At 50.4% G+C, this 21,095-nt stretch overlaps 1 protein-coding gene across 1 annotated transcript; it reads right to left on the bottom strand.

Annotated features, from left to right (window-relative positions):
* Window positions 1–247: 247 nt before the first annotated feature.
* SLC7A14 (solute carrier family 7 member 14) lies at window positions 248–14,831 on the bottom strand (the record flags this gene model as incomplete). The annotated part of the gene is made up of 7 exons (XM_082003633.1): window positions 14,499–14,831; window positions 8,849–9,085; window positions 7,852–8,069; window positions 5,766–5,912; window positions 4,444–4,652; window positions 3,013–3,890; window positions 248–570 (listed from the first exon to the last, which is right to left on the bottom strand). Exons 1-7 carry the CDS (start codon window positions 14,800–14,802, stop codon window positions 248–250), a joined length of 2,316 nt encoding a protein of 771 aa, XP_081859759.1. The 5' UTR covers window positions 14,803–14,831.
* Window positions 14,832–21,095: the final 6,264 nt, after the last annotated feature.

Below are 21,095 nucleotides of genomic sequence, written 5' to 3'. Positions count from 1 at the left end.
GGCCAGTGCGGGAGATTAACCGGTGCTGAGGGATCGGCTGGCATTCACCAGTGGGACCCGATCGGTGGAGCCAGGACAGGTCACGGGTGTGTTTGGTTCGTGGTCAACGGCAATCACGGAGCGTGTCCCGAGGACCGGAGGTGAGCAGGGTGGTGGCAGAGGACCCGGGGAGGACGGGACGGGATGAGGCAGCCATGGGGACCCTTGCCGATCGACCGGGTGGCCCGGCGCCCCGCTGCCCGCACTGCTACTCAGGCGAGTAGTCCAACTCGTCGTTGGCGATGAGAGCCTCTGAGGGCGGTTTGTGCCTGCCTTTGCTTTTCGACCTGCCACTTGTCCGATGGCTTTCCTTTGCTCCTGCCATTTGCTGGTATGAGAAGCCCTTGTCCTCGGAGGGACCCCAGCCCGGGTAGCCCTCGCCCTCGGTGGCATAGGAGAAGCTGTCGTCCATGGAGAAGGGGTCGACGTCCACATCATAGCGCTGGTAGGTGCTCTGGTGGAGGGCCTCCTCTCGGGCACTGATCTCCAGCGTGCTGTTCCACATCCCGTAGCCAAAGTAGATAAGCAGACCTGCGGCAGGTGAGAGGGAGAGGGTTGAACCCCGGACACCCGCACTGGCCCTGGGATCCTGGCTAAAACATTGCTAAAGTCGTGCTATGCCCCAGAATAGCACTTGCCCCCTGAAACCCACATCAAGGTGGGTCAGGGATCCAGCCCAGCTCACCACCAGCATCCTGCCAGCCAGCGCCGGGCTGGAGCCAGCTGGTGAGGGTTAAGTGTGTGTAAATATACCTATATTATTTAAGCCAGCGTACGCTGTAGTTGATGTCTGCTCTTCAAAGCCCAGGAGTTCGTGTTTCCAGGCTGCCAACTGTGACCCGAGGGGTCTATGTTTTAAACATCAGCTGGAATGCTGCTGGCCACGCGACTGTGCCATCTGCAGCTTCGGTGGGACAGCAGCTCTCAGCAGACGCGTGGAGGCTCCCGGTGCCCAAAACCCGCACCTCCACCCTGTCCCCCTCCCGGCTGCCTTTTTCTCTCTGGAGTTTTCTTATGCTCAGTCTTTCTCCTGCTGGGCTTGCAGCCACATGTGCCCCAGGGTTGTCAGGATGAGTGTATCTGGTATTAAAACATCTCTGAAATCCTGTCCTTCTCTCCTCAGAAGTTTCATTTCAAATTCCCCCTCTAGCCCTACCTGATCTCACCTTCCTGCGCCAATGCTTCCTCCTGAAGCAAATGTATCTAGACATCTAATTTCCAACGGATCCTGGGATTAACCTACCTCAGACGTGTGCATAGAGAAACCCAGACTTCTCCACACGCCACGGGTTGACTATGAGGGACTGCTTGTGAAGTTAAATCCAGAGTCTGTGCGTCAGGGCTGCACATCTCTGCCAGCAAAAAAATGGGATGTGCTTCTCCCATCAGGCGAGCAGTTATGGATGGGACTGGAGGAGTCCACCACAAATTAATGGAGTGGTTTAACTGACTCATTGCCATTGCTGGCAGCTGAAGAGGTATTAGATGTACCCACAGGGGAAAGTATTTAATCACAGTGGATTGAATTGATGCTTTGGAGTCACTTTGCTTTCAGGTGGAAGGGCTTTCCCTCGGTCTGCAGCTTCACCTGTTACCTTTGAGGGCCAAAAAAGCATTGAGCATGTCTCCTCCAACCTAAAGAATGCATGTGGCAGCTGCTGCCCAATGGCTCGGCTTGAGGTTAGGGGACTCTCAGAGATGGAGCTTTGCTATGGGACCTCAGTTGTGCAGGACTGATTCGGGATAACTGCCGTCCTCATCCTGAAGCAAAAAAGAGAGCGGCAAAATGGAGGAAAAAAGGTGGTAGAAACCTACCCCTGAAGGATGGAAACCATGAGACTACTCTAATGTCTCTGAGATGCCACACGGAGATTCAAGGTCTGTTCATGTCATCTCCTGGTTCTGCCAACCTAGGTCAAACATCTACAAATATTGGGAGGCACCTGAGAAAAGCACAAAGGCTGGTGAGCCCTGTGTGGTGGCCTGTGCCTGCCCACCCCTCCTCCAGGAAAGGTGATTCCTGCCTTTAGAGGAGGTGGCAGCTGACTATGACCTTTGCATCAGTTCTCATTCTCTTTCTGCACCACCTTCTCCCTCTCAACCCAGGACCCTGAACCCTGCTCCCAAAGGGGAGGGCTGCTGGTGGGATGCTTGGCCAGAGATGGCCCTTTTGGGTGCTGGCACCATGCCCAGGGTCTGTTGTCTGCAACTGGGGCTTCTGTGGGCTGCTGCAATATATATGTTAACCCACAGGGTTATTATTTCTCTGTAAAGAGTCCTTGGCTTTGATATTGTCTTGTTGCTTCAGTTCTCTATAGTCCAGACTTGGGAGCCTTCAGGAGGAGCTATGACAGCTGCTCTTTTTCTCTTGGGTTTGTGGAATAAATGGGTTGCAATGTAAAGCAAGGGAAACCGTGGACATGCCAGGCTCCTGGCTATGTGCCAGGAAGCCTAAATTTGGCAAAAAACAGACCATAATGGAGCCTGTGAGTCCCAAGATCCCCCTGCCACAAAGTTAAGGACTTAGACCACGAAAAGGAGATACAGTCCACAGATTCCTTGGCTCTGTCTCTCCCAAGGCTCTTGGGGTTGGGCAGCTCTGGGCTTTGGAAACACAGTGCTGAGATTTTGGTGTGGGCTGCTTAAAGAGCTCAAGTGGGTGAAGTAGAAAGAGGCAATTTCCAGAATCCACCCACTTTGCATCAAAAGACTCATCAAAACAGTCACCTTTGCATGGAGCAGTTTACTTCTATCAAACTGACATTTTCTGGAGATGTAATTTTCCATTTAGTTGTGGTTCAGGTGCTTGATTAATCGAGGTTTCTCAGAACTTCAGGATGACAAGAGGCAAATGCAAAGCATTGGGTATGTCCCAGCTGAAGGAGCATCAGCCTAAGCACTCTAATTAGGGAAGTAACACCCTTTCAAAAGAGTGTCAGTTAAAAAATTACAATAAATTAATCTGGGACTCACCCACAAAACACCAGACGGCAAACCGGATCCACGTGACTGTGGAGAGCTTCAGCATGAGATAGATATTCACCAGCATAGCAAAGGCAGGAACGAAGGGCAGGCAAGGTGCCATGTAGGGCAGCTTCTTGGGGTTTTCTGGTTGCTGCAAGATCACAAACACCAGCAAAATGATGAGCAAGATCATCAGCACGACGAGGAGGACAGCCCACCAGCTCTGCTCATAGATATAGTCTGCCCCAAAAATGATGAAGGAGCAGAAGATGAACATCAGGACGAAGAGCAGGAGCACGCAGGTGGTGACCGTGTGGCCGGTGGCCACCGTGGGGCGGTCCATTTTCCCCGGCAGTCCGAGATGGATTCGCATCGTGTAGTAGCGAGGGCCGATCAACTTCTTCAGCTTGATGAGGTAGATGTTCTCAGACTCATCTGCCTCTATCCCTGAGGTCATATCGACTGTGCCGTAATTGGGGTGATTCACGTTGTAGGTGGATTTATCGGATTTCCCAATTAGCATCTCATTATCCCCCAGCGATGGCAGATTTTTTGCCCCGCACGTGTTGGTTGGTGGGCCGGCGAACTCTTCTCCTTCGCTCCCCGGGGAGCAAGCTTCCTTCTCGCAGTCGGCCAGGATGCCCTCCTTCTTCTTGGTGTGCTCCTCGGAGAGGAATTTGACAAAGCCGTCGATGTCGCTCTCGGGCTGGTAGCGGAGGAGCAGGACGCAGACAGAGACCAGCGTGTAGGCGAGCAGCGTGCCGATGGACATCATTTCTATCAGGTCCCGCAGGCTGACCAGCAAGGAGAGTAATGCTGCGAGGAATCCGGAAACGATACAAGCCACTACGGGAGTTTCCGTGTAAGAACTGATGTGGGACAAAAATCTGGAGAGCAAAACAGTTGCAGAAAGTTAAAATTATAGATCGCAGCAGTTCCCTGTTGAAATAACCCTTACCTGGCTGGAGGGGCCAGGCTCAGAGCTGTGATCCCATCAGCTCCTGTTGCTTTTCGGAGCTTAGATTCCCGACAGGTGGAACCTGAAAATACTGCTGAGGCTGGATGTGGAGTTAGATCTAGGTCTAACCAGCTCTGAAATGGGCACTTTGACACTTGTAAATAAGTGCCAAGACTTTATGCATATAAGCTGCTCTCCTTTGCAAGTAACTCTTGAATTAAACAGTCATCCTCCCATAATCTGAATCTCTAGGTACCAGCACCAAATGAGAAACTTTTGCATAGACCCCTCCTGATTTTTTCCCCCCAGGATTTTGGTGCATTCTGCACCATTCTGCAAGCACCGAGTCTGTGCCTGCCCACTGCTCCCTGCAGTGATGGCACCGGGCTGTCGGGGCACAGGACAGCCCCCCGTGCCCCCAGCACACCTCCCCTCCGGGTCCCACGGGGACAAAATTAAATGCCAGCATGGGCATGACTGACCTGAAGAGCAGCCCATCACCAGCCATGGCATAAATGACTCTTGGCATTGGGAAGAGGGAGCCCAGCAAGCTGACGGTCAGGCCGGCCACGGACCCAATGGCAACGATGAACTTGGCTGCATAGAAGCCATGGGCCACAAACATTTCCATCAATGGGGACTCGGTGTCGATGGCATCGTAGGGCACCATCAGCGTGAGGATGATGCTCACCTGGGGAAGGTGAGAGGAGCAGGACACGGGTGTCAGCAGCAGCTCCGGGGGCTGCTGGGGACTCACAGGGTGCGGGGGCTGCTGCTCAAAGGTGGTAAACCAAAAAATTTCAAGTCTGATTTGGGTTGTATCCCTATGTCCCCTGTGGAGGGGATGTAAAATGCTGGAGTTTGGCCTGGATGCACTTTGCTGTGGAGTGGTTAATCCAGGGGACTGTGGGGCCCCAGTCTCTGCCATCTGAAGGCAATGAAGTGACTCCTGGAACCGTGCTGTGGTGGTGACGCAGGAGGCTGGTGGGACTTGGTGGGGCTAGTAACACTCTCCTCAGCCACGTTCCTGTGTGGGGACAGTGCCGCCGGTGTCATGCACTTCCCATGGGACAACGGCAAACTCAAGATGGCTTTGACTGGGGGAACATTCTAATTTATTTGAGCCAAAGAGAAATTTGTTCTGAGGGAAGCCCACCACGCTGCCGGAGAGGCAGAGGGTGAATTTCCTTGGAACAATCAGAACAATATTTTTTTCTCCTTCATGACTCAATTTTGCTCTTTTATGGGGAAAATCCCTGAGTACAGAGACGCATTTATTGGGGTGCGGAGCAGCTGGACTTTGCTGCTGCCACGTCTTTTGCATGGCCATCCCTGACCATCCTCCCCCTCACATGGACTCTCTCCCACATCTCCGGCAGAGGCAGTGCTGCTTTTCCCAAAAACTCAGAGAAAGGCTGCTGCAGTGCTGCTGCTCCTTCCGCTTTGCTGCACTTCTGGATGTGAAAATAGCTGCGGATGAGGATGAAGCACAGGGAAAAAAACAGCTGCCACCATCTCCCTGCAGCCGGCAGAAGGATCTCGGCAGGGTGACAGAAGCCTGGGGACAAACTGGGCTGGGGCCGAGGAGAGCCTCGGCAGGGCACTGCAGTCACACGGAAACGCAGCTGATGTCCCATTTCCCACCAAAAAAGGGGCCTTGTCCAAGGGTCAGACTGGCACCCTGGCTCATGGGGAGAGGAGCCACGCAGATGCCCAGGAGGGACACGCTAAATATATTTTTTTATATATATGTATGCATACATATATATTTATGTACATGTATGTATGTGTAGCTAGTACTTACGGACACATATGCTGTCAAGCACGTGACGAGCGAGGCCGTGATGGCATAGGGGATGGAGGTGTTGGGACTCTTCGCCTCTTCTCCTGTGGTAGCGATGATGTCGAAGCCGATGAAGGCATAGAAACACGTCGCAGCCCCTTTGAGCACCTGCGTGGAGGACGGAGTATCTCAGTGCCAGGAGGGACACTGGCACCCAACCAGGGAGAGGGAACTGAGCAAAAATGAAGGAGCCCAGTTCTGCCTTGTCTGAGCTAAAGGGTGAGTGGGGCAGGTCAGGGAGTGCGCGCCTCAAGTTTGGTGTTCCCGTCTGGGGACTGGCCCTGGGAATACCCTTAACCCAAGTGATCTGGTCTGGGGAAAAGATTTCAACGTGCCGCCTCCAGTCACTGGAGGCATCTGCGGTTCACTTGTGGTGCACCACAAACCTGTGCCCACACGGTGCCCGAATCTGCTGGGAGACCCTGGCAGCGACAGAATAAACCATTAACCAATTTCAGGTTTGCTTTCACACTACTCCACCCCAAATCTGCTTACACTAGTAGGTATTTGGAGCATATTTATACATTCTATCTTAGCAAGATGTCTCACGCGGCAGCAGGACCGGCGAGCGGAGGAAGCAGAAGGGAGCAGCAACAGTCAGATGTGTGCCGCTTTGCAAACAACCTCTGTTTTGCTTGGAAGCTGCAGACAGGTTAGGAGCACACGTTCGAGCACTTGGATGAGGAATTATTTGTACTGTTTAGTTATTTTTTTAATGTGATTTAAAAAAATATACAATATTAGCAAGGACATTTATAGGAAAGAAACGCTGAAGCAGGCTAAAGACTGTGTGGCTGTGAGTGAGCTAATTTGCAGTTGTAAAATGCTCGCATACATCTAGTTAGCTAGCTGGGTACCACGTGTCCATCACACCTCTGTCATCCTAGTTGTCTAACGATGGAGCAGACAGTAAAATTCACCTATTTCGGGGGACTACCTGTAGTTACCTTTTTAAAGTATTCCCTATGATCCCGGGGATCTCATGCTTGTGCTACGGTGGATTTACCTTTAGAAACAATTTGGGAGAAAAACAACCAGCCAAAAACAATGGGAAGACCCTATTGATTTTGATGTGCTTCAGATACGTATCTTTTAAAACTGTGTATTTTTGCTATGTATTTGGTGGGTTGAATTAGAAAACAACAGCTATTTTCTATTTGCTCTTTTTCCTTCCTATTGTATGGCAAAAAAAGCCAAGCACAATCCAAAGGTAAATATGACCTCTGCTCTCAGATGAGACTCAGTGCTCTTCTCCTCACTGTTGTTCTCTGGCAGAGGTATTGATTTACTGAAGGGAGGTGCAGGGGCGGCATGGCAGCTTGGGACCCTTTCAATAATCAAGATTCTTGATTTACTTTACTTTCTTGCTTATTTTTCTGCACAAAACACTGATGGAGTCAAGCAGTGTAAATCTGAGAAATTATCTTGGGTTTAGGCCAGCTGAGATATTTTCAGTCTCTTTTCATCCTTGGATAAAAACCAGTGCAAGCAAGCTAAAAAAGCCAAATATGTCCAAATTCTCAGTAAGATTTGAGGGAACATCCATAAAATAAGTACTGGCAGGTGGCATTATGAAGTGCTCAAAACAAATGCTTGAGAACATTGCTGTTGAAAACCAGCCAACACAAGTATCTCCCCCTCCGCAGAGGCTGCGCCAGCTCCTCCCGAGCGCCCTGTCTTGGGTGACCGCTGCATTTTGCTCCATGGCCTGGCAATTAGTGGCATTTCCTGGTGTACACTTTCACGTGGAGTTTGGCTCTCCAGGAAGCCATTTTGGAAAAGTTCTGAGTTTATTCTAAGAGCTGGCAGGAGACATGGGCAAAGCATTGCTGTACCCTTTGGGTTTGGTGGAACAAGGAGGTCTGTATCCAAGCCTGCAGTGGTGGAAGTTGGAGGTCCCTGGCCAAAGCACAGGTGGGTTTGGCAGAGTCGAGATTTGGAGAGTGCAGTGGAAGTAGGGTGCATATACCATGAGCAAAGCTGAATGTGTCATGGGTGGGTGGCACCACTTAGGTGCTGCGTGTCCCTCCATGTGCCCTGGACTTACCCCCGGCCATCCAAATGGCAGGAATTGCCCTTCAGACCAGTTGTCACCTTTGATATAGAAGAGACCAGCAATCATGATGAAGATCCAGACTGCCAGGTTAATGATGTTGAGCACGTTGTTCAGCCCCACCGAGTTCTTCACCCCCATGGCCACGATGATAGTGACCATGACGGCAATGACCAGAGCAAGAAGGTCTGGGTATGACTCCTCTCCTTTCCCTGGGTAAGAGAGAAGAGGTGTGTCACTCTCCATCCATAGCTGTCGACAGCATCTCCAGAAACTCTCTAAGGGCTTTTAAAAAAGCTTTTCAGACCCTGCGGCTTTGCAGAACTCTTTGATCTCATTGCAAAAGTGGTCTCCAGATGCCCCTGCCTCCGCTAGCCAAAGCTGTTTTATTAAGGTGATAAATCCTGATGCCTCAAGACACTGTTAGGAGTTTGGGGAGGGCAGCAAACAAATGGTCAGGTCCTGGTTTGCCTAACATGTATCTGCCAAGTACTGACTAAAAATCCATCAAACATTAAGTTTTTATGATACAGGTACAGGACAGCTAGCTGTTTTACTTACTGGTAGGAACTGTGGACTGTTGCTGGAACTGCTGGTCATACAGGACCATCACAGCCCTGAGTTTCTACACGGCAGGACTGCAGACACCAGCTTGTCCTCTCTAACAAGGCTCTGCGTGTGCTTTAATGGGACCGAGCAGAGTGCTTGCACTGGGTGGAGTGCTCCTGCACTGTCGTTAGGCTCTGACATCCGACAAGTTTTTTTGAGTGCTTATTCTGCTAAATGTCAGTTCATCCCGAAGGGGCTCAAAGTATCGTGTACCCCATCCCCCCAAATCCTGTCTGTCAACCAGCCTGCAAAGGCAAAGTACCAGAGGCAGACGGATGGTAAATAATGAATGAAGCCTAATAACCATGTCTGACTTCTGGCAAGCTTCCAATTACTTTTCAGGCCCTAATTAATGCAGGTAGCTATGCACGGCGTGACGCACCTAGGCCGTTCAACGTCCCAACGCTGTTGATCATCCAACGGCTGATGGTGTGGTTGGCCAGCGAGTCGAACATGCTGCTGAGGGCGCTGGCGCCCGCGGCCGTGCCGATCAGGTACTCCAGGATGAGGTTCCAGCCGATGAAGAACGCCACGAACTCTCCCACCGTCACGTAGCTGTAGGTGTAAGCGGAGCCCGTGGTCTTGGGGACCCGCACGCCAAACTCAGCGTAGCAAACGCCTGTTTAGAAAAATACGAAGCAACATTAGGAAAATGTGCTTGGAAAAGCAAAAAGTAACACTGCCTTCGTCCCACCTCTCTGGAGGTGCCAGGAGGTGCCCCGGGGCTGTAGTCAGCATCAGGAGCCCAGAGGCATCGCAGGGGCCCATGGTGATCCTCCCTCCCTAGTCGCTTGGCTTAAAAAGCCGCCCGTTTTCCCATTAAAATCAAGCTGTCACGGAATATTTTTGAGCATACACAGTTCAAACTGCCCAAATCTTTACAGCCTGTTGTAGAAGAGCCTTCTCACCACTGCGCCCTGATGTGGGACCCTCCAGCATGGCCAGCTGCAGCCCCCACAGCCGCACACCAAAGCTGGGGGGAAATCCAGGCACAGGGAGCAGAACTGGGCAGTGCTGGTGGTGCAGTCCTTGGAGCACTGTTTCCCTGCAGTGCTTTGATGGTGATAGATACCGCTTCTTCCCCATCCAACAGTGACACCATAATACGATTATTGCCGAGAGTATTTCCCTCAAATGTTGTATTTGTGATACCAATATACTGACAGGCTCCCAGTGCTTTTGGCTGCAGAAATCAGGGAAAGGTGGTCACAGTGAGAGCTGTCAGAGGACACTGTTTGGGCACAAGGATGTCAGGGATGGCTATAGATGTTGCATGGGATGCTGGATCAGTGTTGCCCAGCCTCATCCTAGAGCAAGGTGCTGCAGGAGGGCTCACACAAGGCTACACCTCTCCCTGCCTCTACGGTGCGATCTCCAAACGCCTCTCTTGGGTTATTGCTACGCAGAGCCAGGCACAAGCACTGTCCTGATCACTCCTGCTCTCATTCCTACCCATGCAAGAGGAGTTTGAAGACACCTTATATAGGGAACATAAGTTATTTTAACACATTAAAATGTTATATGTAAGTCTCATTCTGAAGAATAATTGCAAAACTAACTTTGTAGAAGAAGAAAAGAAAAGCAAAAAGAAGCACTTAACTGGAACTGTTTGGGAGGAGATTTCAGTGGACTTTAATACTTTCCAAACTCCTTGTGTATGGAAAGGAGTTACTTTAGTAAGTTTGTAAGTTGAGATAGTAAGTTATCCTTACTATGACAGTATACTTTTCAATAAAAACCTGACCCTGACACATTGCTGTCTTAAAACAACCATTACCTTTTATTTAAAATGAGTGGATGGACGTAGTCATAAATTCCCCAAATATTAGTCAGAACAAGTGCTGGAATTGTGCACTGCATCCTGCGTGTTTAACACCGATCAAGCTCCTGCCGCGAAGACCCCTGTTCAGCTCATATGGATTAATGGGCTAGGGACATATTATAGTTGTGTAAACATGTAGTAATTACTGAGTTCTTTATCAACTCTTATTCGCTGTTTAGAAGATAATAATTGCTTCAAATTTGCAATCAGTTCAATATAAAGGAATGAATAATTTATAAAAACATTATGAGGTCACCGCTCTAACTGTAAGTGGAGTTTTTACACAGTACAAACACTGAATTATTGAATCCCTAAGCTGAATTTGGTGGTGCTTCTTTTCTTGGTACTGGAGGATTTTTATGTGCCGTTCACTGTTTAAATTACATGCACAATGCTGGCAGTGCTTCGCAATGGGACTCTTCAAAACTTGATGTCTGTAAAGCAAGCCCAACTGCAGGAGCAGCAAGACATCCCCCTCATCCAGCCCTACAGACAGTCATTATTCAAAACTGATTAAAAATACATGCACTCGGCAAAGGTGAGACATTCACGGATAACTACAGGCCTGAATGATTTATGAAACAGGTGCTCTGATGGGGACAAGTATCTAGTTTATCTCTTTGATGGCCTTAAAAATCATATAATCTTTCTTGGAGGCAGCTCTACTTTTAGCCCATGACAAGATAAGGCTTAAAGAGGATTGTTATTGATACAGAATGATAATGGCAAAGACATTAATATGCATAAAATGTTCGAGTTTTCAATTTCTTTACTAGGATCCCAAAATAGAAGAGTAATCTTTCACTATGCATTGCATATAGCAACATGTTGTAGATATCTGCATTAGGTATCACCTCATATTAAGAAAATAAACTACTTGTATCATAGCATGCAGTATCCTGGGCTGTCCCCAAAGCAGCGTGGCCAGCGGGGTGAGGGGGGGGGGGATTCTGCCTCTCTGCCCCGCTCTGGGGAGACCCCCCTGCAGTGCTGCATCCAGCTCTGGAGCCCTCGGCACAGGAGAGACACGGACCTGCTGGAGCGGGGCCAGAGGAGGCCCCAGCGATGCTCCGAGGGCTGGAACAGCTCTGTTGGGAGGACAGGCTGGGAGAGCTGGGGGGCTCAGCCTGGAGCAGAGAAGGCTCCAGGGAGACCTTCCTGCAGCTGCCAGGGCTGAGAGGGGCTGAGGAGAAAGGTGGGGATGGACATTTTAGCAGGGCCTGTAGCAATAGGACAAGGGGTGATGGTTTTAAACTAAAAGAAGGCAGATTTAGACTAGATCTGAGGAAGAAATTCTTCACCATGAGAGTGATGAAACCCTGGCCCAGGTTGCCCAGAGAGGTGGTAGATGCCCCATCCCTGGAAACATTCCAGGTCAGGCTGGATGGGGCTCTGAGCAACCTGGTCTGGTTGGGGATGTCCCTGCTCACTGCAGGGGGGTTGGACTAGATGACCTTTAAAGGTCCCTTCCAACGCAAAGTTTCTACGATTCTATGATTCGCTAACCAAGAACAGCCAATGTATTGAGGCAGATATACAGCAAACTCCTATTTTCAGGAAGCCGCTGAGCCTGTCTGTTGTGTTTCATGATCACTGTGTGCAGATATATAAAAGGTGGCTCCATAAATAAAGCTTTCTTAGAAAAACAATTCCCATCTCTCCAGCACCGCCCAAGCAGCTCATGACCAGCTGCAGCCGGAGCCCCTCATCCCAGCCCTTGTCCTGCAGCCGGGCAGCACCTGGGGCACATGCTCAGCTCTCCCCTGCTCCGGCGTCCATCCCAGCTGTTGCTGAGCCTGTTCCTGCATCGGCACCAGGTAAGAGCATGGCAACGGGCTCTGAAACCAATATGCTCCAACCACCAAAGGGACAAGCAACAGCTGGTGGAAAAGGCTGCGGAGAGGGTAATGGGGTTGGGTAAGATACTAACTGCTGATTTTTGCCACGAAGGGGTTTTGGTTAGACATGGGGGTGAGAATGGGGAATCCTGGGGGTCGCAAATGATGGATGGAGCCTGTGGTGTCCCCTGCACTGGAGGCTTTGTGGAGGGAAGCTGGGCAAATATTTCTGTTTGAGAGCTGAATAAAAGGTCTTCCAGTGAGAGAATGAGATTCATTTAATTTATCAGTTTAATCAATTCTACTATGTCTGTAAGTACCCTGATGGGGCACGTGTTGCTTAAACCTAGGGGGAGGCAGAACTGGAACTTGTTGGGTGCATGAAATCAGAAAAACCCCTGTCTGAAACCAGGCTAAACAGCATGGAGGGATCTCCCACCAGCAGGACCTGCCCGGTGGGGCTTCCCCACAGCTGTCACCCGGGGCAGCCAAATGACTTTCTGGAAGGGACATTTTATAGCCAAAACCCTCCTGGGCTCACTTTGCAGGCAGTGGAATCTGACTGTGATCTTCACTACATCAAGGGAAAGCAGGGGATCCGGCGGCCCCATCTAGCTCCTTCATATCTGCCCATGCACACCTGCCTGAGCGCAGCGCCGGGCGCGAGTGCGATGAGAGAGCTGAGATCATGTCCCCTCGTGAGCCCCTCCGGCTCCCCAACCCCTGCTCGGCTTTTCTTGCCAAAAAAGCATTGCCCTTATAAACAACGGCAGCGTCGACAATGAAGTGAGGAAGCGGCCAAGGAGACTATCAAAACACTGCATCCTTCACACAACACTTTCCCAGGGCTACAAAAGCAAGGAGAGATGAAAGCCGAGCAGGAAGCAGCGCGGGCTCCCGTGGGCGAAGGGGGGAGGAGCTCCCCGCTGCGGGGCAAGGCTCGCATCTGGGGTGAAAAAGCCCCTTTTGGAGGACAGTGTGGTTTTTTTAGATGAGACCCGCCCAGGCTCTGTTTGCTCTTGGTTTGCATCACGGCCAGCGAAACCCTCGCAGAGGAAAGAAAGCGGGCAGTGGGAAAGGATAAAGACATTACGTTATCTACCACCCCGGTTAAAAAATGGGCAGTTGGGTTCATTTGTTGCACTGGGATCTCAAACAAGCATCGGATCTCATTGCACGCTCTCAGCTCTTGTTCTGGGCTGAACCAGTGGTAAATGTACCCAAGCTGCCTTGTCACTGGGGTGTAACTGGGGAGCGGCGAGGCAGGACTGGTGGTGGTGGTGCCAGCCAACATCATCGGGCTCTTTCCCTGGTACGGCTTTGGGGAGAGCGTGACACTCCTCCTCGTGCTGTGCCTCTGGCTCAAATTCGCACGGACTTCGGTGGGATCTCCATGGAGCAGCACTGCAGCCTCCAGGGAAAGAGCATGATGTGCTTCCACCTCCTCCTACAAAAATCTGAAGACTTGGAAAGCTGAGCTGGGTCATTTTGCTGTGTTTGCTCTTCCTGTCTTCTGTCGAAGCCCTTTGTCATTTACTCACGTTTCCTTATCCAACCCGTGGAGAGAAGCTGGATACCAGACTGACACAGCTTGCAAAGCCCTCTGAGCAGGGAGAGCAGGAACATCACATCATCGTGTTAGCGCTGATCTGGAAAGGACAAATGCCAGCAGTACTGGCTTCATGTGGCAACTGCAGCTCGAGCCATATGCTCAGCTGGGTTCCTACAGAGGAGATGGAACTCACCGGCTCTTCACTAAAATACGTAATTCCTCTCTGCACGTTTGTTTTTGGGGGTTTCTTTGTTTTGTTTGGAAATTCAAAGAGTGATCCTGAGTGAACAGGAGCCAATAAAATAAACTCCAAAACTAATTGGGGAATTGTTTAACTGCTAGCAATGTCCACAGCAAAAGCAGATGGCCCTGGTGCTACCCAAGCCACCGATATCTTTCCTGTTGAAACAGAGGGTCCCACAAGCCACGTTGTGCCCTTGCTCCCATGCTGTGGTTTGGCTGTGATCTCTGTCTGGGACATGCATTGCAAAAGTCTCACTGGTGTTTTAAAATGCATTGACCACAGGCTCCATCCTTGGGGAAGCCGTCAGCAGTTTGTTGGGGTAATTATGCTTGATTTTTAATTTTAATTAGTTGATTCCCGCTACAAGGTTTGGTCTGGGATTTGGGCAACAAGAGACGGTGTACCCCATGAGCTGGGTAAGCCCAGTGTGAAAGGGTATTTTAGTCTATGGAGAAGTCACTGCCTCCTTGTAGCTTGTGCTGCTGAGCGTGGGTCCTGCCCCATGTCCACCTGTGAATGGAGCCAGAGGATGCGTGAGATGGTGTGTTCCTCAAAAACTCCCCCCACATGACTCACCTGACAAGATGGAGGCAACGGCAGCGATGATGAAGGAAACGATGACCCCGGGCCCTGCCATCTCCTTGGCCACCAGGCCAGACACCACGTACATGCCAGTGCCCACGCAGCTCCCAACGCCGAGGGAGATGAGGTCGAGGGTGGTGAGGACCTTGGCCAGCCTGGCACCCTGGGCGGTGGCGGTCCCTGTGCCCTCCAGCATCGACTCTACGGGCTTGGTGCGCAGGACGCGGGTGCGCAGGGCATGGCCCGCCGCCCCCCACGGCACCCGCCGGGGGTCCAGGCGCGAGAAGAAGCCACTCATGGCTGGTGTGGGGCTCCACGGAGGTGGGTCACGGGTGGTTTTGGCAATGCCTGCTCAGGGCTGCAGCTGCATCCCTGTGCCCCAGCTCCCTCCTGCGCTGGCGGCCCGGCTGCAAGAGAGAGGAAAAGCACTTGCAACATGTCTTTTAATTGAAATAGCAAAGAAAGAGGGTTGTGCTCTGCATGGAGGAATCGAAAGGGGCCCCTGCGCTGGTTTCTGGCTGGGCTCCAGCGCTGGGAGAGCCCTCGGGGCCAAGGAGATCTTTGCTTTTGCCAACACCACTGCTCCATAGCAATCTTTTTCCATCCCAGTTGTTTTGTACAACAGAGATGCTCTACCCCCTTTTATGTTTTCCTGCATTATTTTAGTCCCAGTTATTAATACAGCCAGAAGAGCAGCAGGAACCTGATACCTTCCGAGTGTCCGTTACGTGGCTTAATTACTCCCAAAAGTGATGACGGCTACGTATAACCACGAGGTGCTGGTGGCCACCGTGGCATACTGGGTCCTGGTGGGGGCCAAGCCCAGCCTCAAGCTCGGCAGCACCACGGTGTGTCCCAGCAGTGGGGATGCTCCTGCTGGCACCATGTGTCAGCCCACCCTCACCATGCTGGGCCACGTGGGGACCTTCTGTGGGACATCGCGACACCGGGACATCCAACCTGACAAGGTCAGGGTTGGATGAGGCTCTGAGCAACCTTCTCTAGTTGGAGATGTCCCTGCTCACTGCAGGAGGGTTGGACTAGATGGCCTTTAAAGGTCCCTTCCAGCCCAAACTGTTCTATGATTCTGTGATCGCTGTGCTCCACCTGCGCTGCAAAAGATGGGAGTCTGGGACGGCAGCTTTGCTCCTGTGTTGAGACTGCTGCCTGCCTGCCCCAGGCTGCAGCTGGCTACGCGGCTTGAACGCCATGAATCGTCTGTTATGGGGACAGGTGAATTTTTGGTACTGTAGAAGTGGCCTCTTACAGCTCTCTGGTTACTCCAGTTGTTTTTTCTTTTTGCGTGCTACCATCATCCTGGTGATCCCTAAAGGGGAATGTTTTAAAGGATGCTGCTTGTTCAGGACCCAGGGAATCGTGCGGTTAAAAAGAGTCCTTGGTGTGTTTTCTTCATTCAGTTTATCACTTCATTTTTGTAGCTATTTAAATATGCTTTTAGGAATACCTTAAGGAGCTCTGCAGAAGTTTTAAGACTGTCTTAAAATTGTCTTATCACTCCAAATTGTGAGACCGTCTTAAGAATCAAGAAATTATCTTGTTTTGCTCTTTCTCTGTGCTTTTTTATTTTGAGTCTTACTTACAAGAACTGTTTAGCAACTGACATTTCCCCCCTCTCCCTTTCTGCTGTTTTTTAACAAACTGTGTAGTTCTCAGGCGAGTTTCTAATACCAGGAGCAATGACTTCCTAGTGACACGTGATGACTTCTTGACTTTGAGCAAAATAACAAGACTTGACAATCTCTGAATGCTAGTATAAGGGAACAGAAAAAATAGTTTATGAAATATGAATTTTATCCTGGCAGCTTCCTTCCTGTTAATACAGAAATCTTTTTTTAATTGCCTTGAAGACAAAACAATTATTTTTCCATCTTTACATCTGAAACAAATTACATTGTGTCTACCAGGCAGCCTTGTGTTGATGGAGTTTATTAAATAAAACACAGCATTCATTTCATGTTTTGGTGGATCATAGTTCAAATTGTGCTGATTTTTTCACCTCCAGCAACCACAAGCTAAAGGGTTGGATGCTCTAGCTAAGAATAATAATAAGGAAAAGTTGTTACTGCTCTTGAGCAAGTGTCCATCTCTGGGTTGAGAATAAAAACTGGGTTTGGCTTTTGGGTTGCTCAAGGAGTCAGCTGGTTTGTAGCATGGGCTGGATCGCAGGTTAGGTTTTACTTTCTGGTTTAAATGAAGGTTTGTGTTGGAAGGGAGCAGTTGACCTGGAGCTCAGTTGGTCTGCACCAGCTGGGATGAGGCAGATCAGCCCTTGGGGCAGCATGCCCATGTACCAGAACCTCCAGGGTGGCTCTGCTTCACCAGGGCTGTGTTTTGGCCATGGGGGACATAACTCCTCTAACCAAAGCGATCACCACCAGAGTAATCAAAATTCATCTTCCTTTTGTCCAGAGCACAGCACCTCTGAAAGCATGGGCTGGCAAACAGATCTTGCTGCACTTGACCCTAATACTTCCTGTCCTTTATTTTTTTGTTTTCCTTACTGGGACTTTATGGATGCTCCTAGTAGAGTTCGAAAGACTCAGGTTGCCTTGCTATGGTTAGGCTTGCAACAAATTGACTTCAACTAGCCAAGAAGCTGGGCAGAAGCACCAGTCTGGTTTTTGAACTGTTACAACTTAGACACTTATCTCTGCGCAATATTCTCATGGAGTTCGTACTGTAAGAAAATGTCTTTCCCAACTGAGCCCATATTTGGTTTACTTATGGCAAAAACCCACCGCAAGGTGAAAATAATAGATACTGAAGAGTCAGCTCTTAACTCTTGTAAGGAAAAGCATAATGAGAATCAATAGCTGGAAGCTGAGGCTGGACAAGTAAAAGTTGGGTGATTGAATATGGGAAGAGATGAGCATTGGGAGGAGCAGATTTGCATCTTTTGATGTCTTTATACCATTTTTGGACACTTTTGTGAAGGCTGTGCATGTCACAGAGGAGCCACTGGGCCACCAGAAGAGATAGGGTAGTACGGGATGGAGGTGCCGAGGCTGCAGGCTAGTCCTTGGTCCCATTACCAGCTTCGTGCTTTGACATGGAAAGTCCTGCCCTGTGTTTTAAGGGGATTGGGACTGATGTGGTTTGAGATGGGCAATTTTTCATCATCTTGTCTGCGGTGTCTGTGGGTGGCTGATGAAGGGTTTGGGAAGGGTCGTGTATGCTCAGGTCTTGCTGGAGGGATCCACATCCTCACTGGAAAAATTAGTGCATCCCCCACGCTGGAGAGAGTTCAGCATGACTGACTAAGCGCAGTTCACTGCCGAGGCACAACAAGGTACAGAAATTACTTTCTCACCAGCCATGCAAAGAACTTTAAGGGAAGACATGGCAGCCCTGTTCAGGAATAGCTTTAAATAATAATAATAAAAAAACCTTAAATGGTTTAAATTTAAAGCAGGAACTGGCTGGTGGAGCTGTGATGTGCCCAGATTTATGCTGCTGAGCTGTTCCACCTGCCTGGCGCTGGGCTGGGACCAGGTCCTCCTGCATGGCAGCCTAATGTAGCCCTGCTAGCCCCCTCCCAAGTAACCAAGGAAAAAAAAAAGCCTCCAAAACCTCTAAGATTAAATCACTCTATAACTGCCACTATATTCAATTAAAGCAATCATTCAACACTATTCCAGATGTTTAAGCAAGATCAGCATATTGCTGCTTTGTAGCTTGGAAAACATCCTTTCACTCTGCTTTAAAGCCATTAAAAAAAAGAAATATCTCATGGATGGCAACCATTTCCATGGGGCAGAGACAGCTTGTTTCTTCTCTGCTCCGCTGGCCTTGGCTAGCTAGAAGCACACAGTGAGAGGGAAGGAAAGTTCTTATTTGTGGTTTTTAACTGCTCCCTTCGCTATAAAGCAGGGAAGCTCAAGGGAGCTGTGGCTCGGAGGGGCCAAGCCCGGCTCGGGGGGCTGCAGCTGGGGTTTGGATCTGCACAGCTCTCCATCACCAGGCAGGCTGGGTGGGTTTTCCCCGGCTGCCGCCTCGCCGGCTGGAGCTTGCCGCTGCCACCGTGCGCTTGTTAGCAACCGCTGTTTGTACCGAAACAGTCTTCTTCATTAGGGTAAATTAACTAAAACAGCAATCAAGTCAGAAGGAGAGGCCTAGGTATTTACAGGCACAGATCTTCCTTAATATCTGGTTCGGTGCTGAATTATTCCCGAGGTAAAGCTGCTTTCTGCTGGCTGCCCCGTGCCGGCGAGACGCAGCGTGATGCTCCGCGACCCTCAGCATCGCCTGTCCTCGTCCCCCCCGGCTCCGGCTTCACCAAACGCGCTTCCCCACACCTCCTCTGTGCTTTGGAATGGCATATTTGATTTTTCTGTTAATGACTCCCCTCTGTCCAGGAGTCCATAGGGGTATCCTTAAGCAAAGTCCTCTTAAAAAGTGATGGGAACACAAGAAGAAATAGAACATCGATGGTGATAAATGAAGAAAGAGAGCTCCTGTCGGTGTATTGATGGAAAGCCAGGCAGGGGCACTCGTTAAGAGGAGAAGGTTGGATTTCCTCTGGTTTTCATGGCTCGCAGATGTAATTATTCCAGAGAAAAACTTGCTGATTCCCCAGCAGCAGCTGGGCTGGCGTGGCCCCAGCCCTGGCACAGGGCACGGCAGCGCCCGGTTTGCTGCAGGGGTTTTTGCGGGGAAAGCCCTTTCCTCCTTTCCCGGGGAAGATGTGCCCCAGAAAGGCAGGACTGAAGCAGGTTCCTATCGAACCCCGAGGCAGTGCCCGCTGTGGACCTCGGAAGCGGTAACGCAGATGTTCACGGTGCAGGAGCCGCGGCCCTCGCGCGCCCTGGCCGCTCCGCGGAGGGGCTGCGTGCGGAGCCGGGCTGCAGCATCGCCCCCGGGGAAAAAGGGGGCCCGAAAGGCTCCAAGGGGATGCGAGAGGCGGCTCCTGGCAGCAAACCCGCTGCGATCCCAGGCGAAGGACGAGAGAAAGAGGGAGAAATGTGCTAGCCTGCCTTCCCTGCTCCTCCTCCCCTTTTTCTTTCATTTACTAGCTCGCTAACGGTGAGGCGGACTTGTATGAAGAGACACAAGATACTGAATTTCGTTACAGCTCCTACAGCAGGCAGAGGAATGACGTCAGCGGCGCGATGCGGCGCGGTGGGCGTCGGGCAGCGGCGCCGGCAGCCGCCGGCCAGCGGGATGCCCTCCCCCGGGGCTGCTCCTCAGGTTAACGCGTTCACTGCGGATGCAGTTTGATTTGGAGTTTTGTGTGCTTGTTTCTTACAGCGTTGATCCCCAGCTGGGCTGCCACTGTAAAAGCTGGCCCTGCCTCCATCATCAGCCCTCCTTAAAGGGATTTAAAAACCAGACACAGAGACGAGAGCGAGGGCTGGTCCCTGCCCGCTCACGTGAGTCCAGCTTCAGCAATCTGGTCTTGTGCCTTTGCTGTTAATTTTGGGCTCTTTTATTTTTAATCTTTCCATTTTTACCTCTACTTGGGCAATTCGAGTGGAGCTGTGGTTAATTTAAACTAAAATTCTCGCTAAATTAAACTAGTGATACATTTCAGGCTTAGGACCCACTTTCTGTGTTGCACCAACTGAAAAAATAGGTTCAGAGATTTTTTTTTTTTTTTTTGTGTCTTCAATGCAAAATGGAAGTGGAGGGGTTGAACAGTACTTTTCTGTGTTACTTTCATCTGTCACTTTAAGTGTTTTAGCAAGGTTAGCATAGCTGTAAAATGGTTAAGCATCATTATCTTCTTTTGGCAAATAAGCAAAATAAAAGAGGAAATATGTAACTTGACTAAAGACATAAGGCAAGGGTGCCACGCACCCAGAGCCATCCCCCAGGAGTCCTTAACTGTCGTATTCTACTCTCTAGTGCAAGAAAGAGTCAGAAGAGCATAGATATGTAATCCATTAATTAGCATGTACCTAGAGATTACCATTTTTGCCCCTCTCCAGCCTTCAGAGGGGCGATACGGTGTGCTGGTTTACCCGCTGTCTCCTCTGGGGAGAGACTGGGCTGCCTGAATAACCGGGGAAAAGGCGGAGGGAGAGATGTAAAATCCCCTTTTTGTCTTGCAGGTGGTGGGTCCCAATTCCTAAACCAAAAGGCTAATTCAGCATTTGAGCACCTATCTTTGGGCGTCGTGTCTGGGAAGGCGAGCAAGGAGGAGGTTTAGGGGGGTGAGCGATCGTCTAACTGCCTGTATAAGGAATAGGTGGGAGCTGAAGTAACACGTTCAGAGGTGAAGCTGGAGCTGGGTGCAGAGAAGGCCAGCAGATCCCTTGACGTTGGGTTGTTTTAAACTTTGCCGGGGTTAATTACGTGCCAACCTCACAAGCAGTTGGTCCAGGTTGTCAGGGTCCCTTGGGATCCTCTGGAGCATCGGGTTAGTGAGAAACACCTCTGGGGCTGGAGGGATCTGTGTTTTCCTCTTTCCTGGAAAGGCTGGATGCATTTGGAAGTAGCACCTATAACTCTTACAGCCTGCGAGGGATGGAAACCCAAATGCAGTGTTGGCCCTTCCCGAGATGCTCATGGGCATCCCTGCAGGCACATCCCCTCCCCTTAGACAGGAAATCCAGCTTCCCAAGACAGCAG

Source organism: Phaethon aethereus (genome assembly GCF_964289735.1).
Source record: "Phaethon aethereus genome assembly, chromosome: 9".
In the NCBI taxonomy this organism is placed as follows: domain Eukaryota; kingdom Metazoa; phylum Chordata; class Aves; order Phaethontiformes; family Phaethontidae; genus Phaethon; species Phaethon aethereus.
This window is presented reverse-complemented; position numbering and strand designations above follow the sequence as displayed.